This window comes from Athene cunicularia (genome assembly GCF_003259725.1).
Source record: "Athene cunicularia isolate RWA chromosome 4 unlocalized genomic scaffold, athCun1 chr4_part2, whole genome shotgun sequence".
Classification (NCBI taxonomy): domain Eukaryota; kingdom Metazoa; phylum Chordata; class Aves; order Strigiformes; family Strigidae; genus Athene; species Athene cunicularia.
This window is the reverse complement of record NW_020799099.1, coordinates 21,497,861-21,507,394: the sequence shown is the minus strand read 5'-3', so window position 1 is coordinate 21,507,394 and position 9,534 is coordinate 21,497,861. Positions and strand designations below refer to the sequence as shown.

At 37.4% G+C, this 9,534-nt stretch overlaps 1 protein-coding gene across 1 annotated transcript in view; it reads left to right on the top strand.

Moving 5' to 3' along the window:
• GRID2 (glutamate ionotropic receptor delta type subunit 2) overlaps window positions 1-9,534 on the top strand; it is a 594,006-nt gene that overhangs the window by 447,661 nt on the left and 136,811 nt on the right. The window contains 1 exon segment of the mRNA XM_026848052.1: window positions 4,754-4,951. Within this exon segment, the coding sequence (XP_026703853.1) occupies window positions 4,754-4,951 (198 nt within the window).

Here is a 9,534-nt window from a genome sequence, read left to right as displayed (position 1 = left end):
GGGGGGGGTGCGTCGCCGTGCTCAGTAAAGCCACTGCTGCATTTTACCTGTTTCTTTTTGGACTCACTATTGTTACTGTTGTTCTCTTGTTATGTTTAGTAAATTCTTTCTTTTTATTCAACCCACGAATTTTCTTCCTTTTTGTCCCTCCCTTATTTCACGGGGGAGGGGGAGGTGAAGGGTCGGCCCGGCCACGTGGCGTCTGGCTGCCGCCTGTGTTCAAACCTCCACAACATCTCATGTTTGGATCCCACATTCCTTTCTTCTCATCTAATGCTTGATTTCTACTACTGTTTTTCCTGCACTTAGACTCATGAACACAGATATGAATGTTTTAATGCATTAAAATAAGATAGAGGGAAAACGGTCTATGGATAAGGCATTTGTCCCTGACCCAGCACGCTTGGATTCACTTCTCAGCTGTATAAGTCATGAAATCCATGCATTTCTGGTTTGCATATGGAAAATGGTGATGATGACTCTTCTTATTCAACCAATTATTTCAATGATAAACGCTAATTTATGAAATATGGTCAAATAATATTGTGTTGAACATCCGAAAATAGGTTTGGGTAAAATGTCTGAGCTGCTTAACCATTTCCTGATACCATAAAGGGCACAGTCTTGCTACTTCCATCACTTCTGCTTGTACAGTCTTACTCCAGTGCTTGTCCTGACTGGCATTTGTCTGTACCCCTGGCAATTAGATCAACTCACCTTACAAAAATTGAGTAGATTTGTGGTGGTTGAGTAGTAGAATTACTTTAATAAAGGAGGCAAGCATCAGCAGAGCTATTGCATGAGAAGGTAGCTAGTTCCTCTGGTGGGAGGAAGGTGTTAAGTTATATCAGTCTTAATATGTAGTATGTTGTTAACCTATGTCAGTCTTAATGTGTAGCTTCTTCCTTAAAAACTTTTATAGACCTAGTGATAATAGGTAAATGGATGGAGACAAGAGTTTTTGTGAGCTCCTTCTCCAATGTACTATAATGCCATCTTTCCCAACACTTTCCTTTTTTTACACTATTTTGCCTTAATCTTGGGTCTGCCTTTAGCCTTCCTAAGAAGGCTAGTCTGCTAGCATTTTGCAGCTTCTCTTGCTCTTGCTTGGGGCGTAATTGTTCCTGGAACCAAACTTAGCCTTCTTATAACTGTAAAAAGCAATATGCACAGCTTCACCCAGTATAAACTTCACCTATTTGCTGCTGACTTTCATTTTGCTGCAGGTAGTATTGGTTGTGTGGTGCTTAGCTGTCTGCCAAGGTTAACCCACAACACTGTGTAAAAAATCCTTTGATCCACATCAAGTCTTACACCCATCTACCTCTTCATCAGGACAGCACAGCTTAGATCCCAAGAAGAAACCAGTGATAACAGTGGAGCTATTTTGAAAAGGAGCTCTTATCATAGTCTTAGTAGTGCTGCATTCAGTTGTCAAGGAGGCACACTGGGGTTAAAGTAGAAGGAAAGTAGCTCCTCTCTTAAAGGATCTCCATAGAGGTTGGATGCAAAGCCATCCCCTAAATATATATGATGGCCTTGAGGCCCAGTGAGGCAGATCATCCATCTTGTGAAACCAAGAAGTTAAGGGGGAGAAATCCATTCGTTTCCATTTTTTTCCCCTCCTCAGTCATGTCGTTGTGACTTCTTTGCTTTTCCAGACTTCCCTGACTTTACAGTCTGTGAAGTCTGCTCTTGCCCCACAGAGGCTCATCAGTCCCCTGGAGAGGTGTCTCCAAAAGTGGAAGAAAGGAGAAGCAGGAATTCTGGCCTTCCTTGAATCACTTCACTGCATCCTGGAACCATTTAGTATTGAAGAGATCTTGCATGGCATCTGTATGAAGCAGGTTTAATGTTAGAGCAGGTTGTTCAGGACTGTGACCAGGTGAGTTCTGAGTATCTCCAAGAATGGCAATTGTATGGCTTCTCTGAGAAAGACCTGCTTTTATAGTCTGAAATATCACTTTCTTTGGAAAGAAAGTGCATCAGGATTTTCTTGAATTTATTGGAGTCGAATGGAAGCTTCATCATTCAAGTGAATTTTGCCACCTCAAAACTCATCAGTTAGCTTGTCACTTTTTGACACCTACTTTCTATGAGCTTATTTGCTGTTCTCATTATTTTTCTGTTCAGTAGGTAAGAAATGCATTGGTTGGGTTTGTGTATTTTCCTTCTGCAAGATCTTCTTTCTCAAGGATGGAGACAATCATTTTAACATCAATACTGTAGGGCTGTATATGTCTTTCCTCTGGACCTCCCACAGCACCCTCACAGTGTACAAAAGGATAATGGACATAATTTCAGCCTGCAGCATTTATGGGGGGAAAAAAGTCAAGACAAATATTTTTGTCCTCTTTCAATGCCTTCTGAGAAATATAAACTATTACCAAAAAATGCCACAGAAATAGATTTATTTTGTTTGGAATATGATGAAACGTTTTGCTGCTCCAGGCTCCAACACAAATTGGGAAGTGTTAGTTGCTTTGCATAAAGATATTTGACTTTATATTTCATTAAGTATATAGCATATCAGACACTGGGGTTTTTTGGTAAATCCCTCAAAAGCAAACAATATTACATAGCTTAATAAAAGATTGAAATCAGTCATGAAAAACTGCATTTTAAGTGGTGTTTTAAATCAGTACAATTAGCAATTGCTTTTTAAGTAACTGAATAAAATTCAGTTTATGGGCAACTAATTTCTAATAAGTTAGAAGCGATAAGAATAAATCCTTTCTAATATGAAAATTATCAACTTTAAAACACCCTTCGTACACACAGATCTTTAGAATTTCATTCATTGTGTGTTTAGATTTTGTGGAAACATTTTTTCCAGTAGTTTTGAGTCTGTATGTAGGGAATCTCTCATCCAAGTGATCAGAAAAGCTGAATTCACTCTGTGTTTTCATTTAGGAGAAGCTTTCATCAACGTCATCTCAATTCCTTCAGTGTTCTCGAAACTCAGGCACTGTAAAACTACTTTAAAAATTCACTTGCACTTGCTGTTTTCTATTTTTATTCCATTTGGCTGATCTTGGATAATTTGAAAGAAAGAAATTCCATCTGATAACTGGGAAATAACCTGAGACAGTCAACACCACTTTTTGGTGTTGTGTTTTTTTTTTTTCCTGGTGGGTTTTTTTTTTGTTTGTTTGGTTTGGGGGTTGGTTTTGTTTTGGGTGGTTGTTTTTTTTTTTCTGGATTTCCCACAATCAGAAAAGAACATCTTGCCAGTGCAGTTTTGTTGCAGCCTTTCTTCTTTGGCAGCATCCTCAACATGTGGCTATCCTCATGAATGTTAACTCAAACATTTACAAATGATGCTTTCTTACTCCAGGAACACCCTGCCTACAATTCAGTGATACCTGTTCATACAGAATGACATAGTAACAAACTAAAAATATTTACTGAAGTATTGTTGAAAAATTTATGAAAAGTACTTTGGCTTTAAAGTCACTGAGATGTGTAGGAGAATGATAAAAAAAAAAAATTATTATTTAAACACCAACAGAAATGTCTCTGAAGAAAGTCTAGGCCACAGATACTACAGAAGATCAACTCTGTTTTCTTCTGTATGCTTGTGGGTTATGCAGAGTAGGAGGATGTGATCAGGAGGCGGTTTCATGTGCTTATCAGGGCCAAGCCATTATGAGCCGGACTTAACTTTTTGTACCTCAGAATACGTTTCTGATAAACTCATACTAAATTACAACACCATGTAAAGAATTAAAAGGAAGAAATGTAGCACATTTAAATTTAAAAACAAAACAAAACAAAAAACTTTTACAGTGTCCTCATCTCTTTTTTGGGGGGATTTGATCGTTTTGCTCTACTTAGGTGGATCGGACAGGTGTTCCCAGAGAAAATGAACATAAGTAATATCCATTTATGGCAGATATTTTTTTTTTTTTGTGCTCAGAAATATGATCTGAATAATGTGCAGTATATCAGAATAATGTGTTTCATTTTAAAAAGATGTGAAGGAAAATGCCTAGAAATTAAATAGCTGGAAGAATAACAGAGAGGGGAAAAAAGAAACTGAAGTTAGCCAGAAAATAATTTATTTCTGAAAATGTTATTAGAAATATTAATCAAAAAATAGAGGAAATAGTTACAGCTCTTGGGGGAGAAAAAAAAAAAAAAAAGGCATATTGTTTTGAAATCTTGCCAACCAATTCCAACTTTCAGTATCTTATTTGTACCCTTAAGTCGCGTAAGTGATTCTCCTTTAATCAAATGGATGTTCTTTGGATAGAACTATTTGAAATCAACCAGTTTATATTCAGATTCAGATTACAGCAGAAGGACAAGAGAAATGCATGTTTCTGCGGTATGGCCTATTTTGCCACATTTTTCATTCCTTAGAGCATGAATTAGTAGTTGCAGTTGTCAGATACAGTGTTTGCCCAGTCAGTGGAAACTCTCTGTATTTATGGACAGACATATGAGTGTATGTCTGCCCTGCCAAGCATAAGTGCAGACAGAAGGCATTACTGAAAAGCATTTCAGTTGTAATATTGCAACAGAAGATATACTTCTGAAAGGCATAATAGAGAATTAAATTTCTCTACTGAAGTAAATACATAACAAATAGCATTTCACAGAATGTAAGAGACACTGCTAACAATGTGTTGTAGGAAAGTTGTGTATAAACAGTGTTTAAATAGTTCCTCCTATACATTTAAAAAAATCAGCACCCAAATATTGCATGAAATTGCTTTAATAAGAGTTTCCTCATTTGTTTTCCGTTTAGGAAGAGCCCTTTGTTATGGTGTCTGAAAATGTTCTGGGAAAACCGAAGAAGTATCAGGGCTTCTCAATAGATGTGCTGGAAGCCTTGGCCACTTACCTCGGCTTTAAATATGAAATTTATGTTGCACCGGATCACAAGTATGGGAGTCCTCAGGATGATGGGTCATGGAATGGACTGATAGGAGAACTGGTATTTAAGGTAAGGTTATTAATAACTTACTAAATAAAGGTCATTTGATAAAGCTAAATAATACGTGCTGCATTATGTTTGCATCAGCCAGTAACCTTTTTTAATGAGTCATTGATAGCATGTTGTTCATCATATGTCACCAGAATTTGATATTATGCCCAGGTGCATTGGGCAGTAAAGAAAAAGCTGGAAATGGAGCTTGCTGGTAACTATTTAAGAAGCAGGGAAATCTCTTTTTTCCAACCAAAGTACAGCAGTATGAAATCTGAATACAGTCAAATAATGAGATGCACAGCATCCTAATTAATTTGGCAAGACCTGACACAAATAAGTTGAAGAGGCTGTTTGAAAGAGGAAACATTGGTGTTCCAATAATTAGTGGTACGTTACGTAAGTAAAATGTTGATGTGATGAATACATGAAGTATATAATCAACAGAAAATATTTTATTGATAGATAACACATTAAGTAGATGTATGAATCAAGAGCAATATATACTTTATTTGGTAATTAATAAACCATTTAGTCTACTTAATTTTACATAAAGGCTCAATATTGTATCATAAATAAATTAAACCAAATAAATGTGCCTTATTTTTCTTTTTTTCCACTCTTCACATCTTATCTGCTTGCAGTTTCCCCCAGTGAGAAAAGGCTATTCAGACTCTATTCTGCTGATGTCTCATTTGTGCCATCAACATACATATATATTATTTGCTGTTAGTTAACCTGTAGAGGCAGCTTTTACAGCTATAGAGACCTACATGTGTTGTTTTTCCTTAAATAACTGCTGTAGATATTCATATAAATAACTTACTGGTTGTTTATGGAAGCACTTTTCCAAATCGTCAGGTGGAATTTAATTGATAATCACAACAAAGATTAAAGAGCAACATGGTGAGATACAGGACCTAATCATTAAATACTTCAGCTAAAATTTAGCAAACTGCTGGAAAATGTCTTGCAGTAAAGGGAAAAAAAAAAAAAAAAGAAAAAAAGAAAGAAAGAGAGAGAAAAAAAGAGTAAAGAAAAACAAAAAAAAAATTATCCCCATGGGAAAAAAAATTAGTGATCGGTTTAACCTGTTCTGCTTCCCTGAGCAGTAGAAAGCCTATTGGAATGGAAAACAACCACACATGTCACACCTGTGACACGTTTCATACATCTACACTGTATTAATAAACTTCTGCCTGTCTCCCTGCCCTTACAAAGCTGGAAAGTGGAATGCTGTGATCATAGATGGTAAGCTGGAGCCACTTAGGAAAGTGTATTTTCCTCCATATTTTAAACTTTAATAACTAAAAATCCATTGTCTAATTATGAGACATAACACCACAATGGCCTATTTATTTATTTTTACCATTTTTTCCACTCCTTAAATCTGATGTTATACTATATCCTACTCTCAACAGTACTCAGCAAAGGACTCATCAGGCCACTGTATAACAAAACTGGAGGGGTTTTAATCCTAGATGGATGGCTCTGGAGATGGAAGTGGGACTGAAACAGTTTTTATTTATTTGAAATGAATGATTCATAAGGTAGAACTCAAAACTGGAATCAAATGGTTCACTGTAAAATGTGTGTGGCATTCTTGTCTCCTTTGTAGGCAGAGACTCATACAACTCTAATAACATGCTTAAGGTAGCAACCACCTCGATCTGTAAACAGATGTCATGAGTGGAACTGATTTACCAGTCTGCTACAGTTTTGTTGTAAATGAGTCTTAACGACTATAAAATCTTTCTATACAGTTAGAAAGTATGAAGAGATAATGGACCTGAATTTGGAATTCAAAAAACGTGTTTGGTTGTTGGGTATTTTTTTTTAAAAATGTAATATTTTATTTTTCTTATTTTAACAGTAAAGGTTCACTGTGTCCTTCTCTCCTATTCTCTGTCCCTCTTAAGTCAAAAGAGAACCTTTGGGCAAACAGCCAGTGTATATCTACCCCTTACCAAGTGCAAGCTGTTCTTGAAAGGCTGCTTTCTTATTTACTGTGAACTGAGTTCTGCTCCCAGAACCCAGATATCTATCTGCTTGGCAACTTTGTAAGGGGAAGCAAAGGAGCAGAGAACAGTTTTAAATTAAAGATCTAACCTGCTTAAAACAGAGTGTTTCCTTGTTTTCCCAATCAAGTCTTACATGATAGTCTGGCCAACACATGGACGAAATCCAGAAACAGAGAGAGTGCTCTTTGCCTTTTATTGTGTGAGCCAGAAATGAGTTGGGAACAATGTATTTCTGCAAAGGACAAGTCCCACTCGAGGGTAATGGAAAAGAGCTGCCATCTCTTTTTCAGTGCATCTCATTGAGAAGGATGTCTGTGGCCCCTACAGATGTTCCATATGAAATGGCAGTTGCTGTAGTAAGCACATTATTTCTATGTTAAAGATCAGTATATGCTGTTTTCATTAACCTGATTCAGCATGCAGCAGGCTCTGATACAGGTCCTGGTATCAGGGAGAGCAATCCCAGGCTGCCCTTGCTTACAGCAGCCCTGCTCGAGCTGCAGTGCAGGGCAGAAGCCCTGCGGTGCCAAGTACATGCCCTAGGTCCACAGCTGGCCTTGTGGAAATGACATTATGCCAAGTTCACTCTGTTCCAGCTTCGAAGACAAGGTCCCTGTTGGCTGCTAAAACAGGAGCTGGAATCATCAGATCAAAGCAACTGGTCATTAATTTGAATTTGGAAACTGATTCAAGCCCCCCCTTCTTTGAGTGCCAAGACCTGTATTAGATACATCCTTGCTCCATACACCTTCTTCTGTCAAAATAGACTGAATGTAGCCATACTACGGAAAGCTTTCTGTTTGCTGAGCGCCTGCACCAGAATGTCTATCGGGGATAAATACTCTGATAGAAGCACGTGGTGCTCTTGCCCTTCTCCTGTCAAATGACTGGGGCTTTCAGTGCATCCCTCAGAGCTTCAACTCGCAAACAGGATTAGTTCAGAGAGCAGCAGCTTTCTATGGAAAGGCTAAAATCATATCAGGGGAGCAGTGCTTTCTCTTGCTCAGTTATCTCAGTGATCTGTGTCTTTTCACAGCATTTCCTTTAGTTGCCCTCAAGTCCACATTACCAGAGGGATGAGCTTGTTTGACAGGCAAGAGAAGTGGCTAATGCCACTTCTGGGAGAGGACAGTAGGCTTTCCAGCATGTCTCTGGGCTTCCTGGTGATATTCATATCCATCAACCATTATTTCCTACATTTCAACTTGCTACCTTGATTGCTAGGCTTTTTCTTCCAGTGAGGAGCCATCAGGAAGCAAATAACATAGGGAAAACTGCCCAATTCAACTTAGATCCATCAGAGAAGGAAAACTAATTACATGCCTAAACATTTCTAAGAGAAACTGCAAGCCGTGTAGAAGCCTCTTATGAGGCTCTTTTTCTAATGCATCTTCCTAAGGTGAGTAGCTTAGGGAGGAAGAAAGCATACAGAGAGATGAAGTAAGAAGAAAAAATAATAGCTGAATAAAAGGAGAATTATTTGAGTGTATGTGTGTTAACTTGAGAAAAAATGTCTCTCATTAATTTTTTCCTGTCCATATTAATAACTACATAACATGCGGGCCTGTGATTTATTGCTTCCAGCATTTATTGAAACTTGATTCAACATTGAAAATGGGTAAAATGAAAGGTCTCATGAGACCACTTTAAAGTAGATTCATGTATTTTCCCTGTTCTTGATCAGGAACCACAGGAAACATCATTAGATTGCTTTCCATACGTACGAGATGTGCTTGCTTCAGCAATATCACAAGGACATTTCAGGGGTTTCTAGGCTTTGCTGATGAGTTGATTCTGTGACACCAGTAACAATGCTATCAGACCCATTTGGTCATTTTATTTGGTCTTTCTGATTCTGATAACATTGCTCTACAATGACCTCAAGGGAACTGCTGTTAAGGAATACAAATTCGTAAGCAGGTTACGTAAAGAAAAATAATGCCCTCTGCTGTTTTTTTCAGTCAGTCATTTTCAGGAGTCACAGTTTCATTCATCAGAAATGTGTTAAACAGACATCTAAGATACTGATAGTTGGTTGATTCTGGCACTGTGAAAACTTAGTGGAGAGCTTTACATGTTTATAATTCAGATTGGCAGCTTTACATCTAAATATTGACATAATTACATGCACTTGCCTTTCTATCTCAGAAGCACTAAGTGAACCTTGACTTCTTCAAACTGATGTCTTCTCTGATCCAATTTGACATGTTAATGACAAGCATTTAATGTTTTTCATCTTCCAATTTTGATACAAGTTGACAGAATCTGTACCTCATTAAGAATGCTCACAGTCAGTAGATCAAATATTAAGTTAACTTAAGCTTGGTTTTGTGCTAAATGTAGGTTTCTGGTAAACTGATGTTTATGATTCAATTTAGTAAGTTAAGAGTAGTTGTATTTCAGTGTAACTTTTTTTTTTTTTTAAAGAGCTGAACATGGGAGTACTTAGGAGTCAGGACTCTGCTTTCTATTTTTTACTTTAATACCACTCTTTAATTGCAGGACATAATTTTATCATGATTGCTGCTGCAGTATGACAAAGGCAGTGCAACATTTCCATTAGGGCAATGTTGTTCCTCT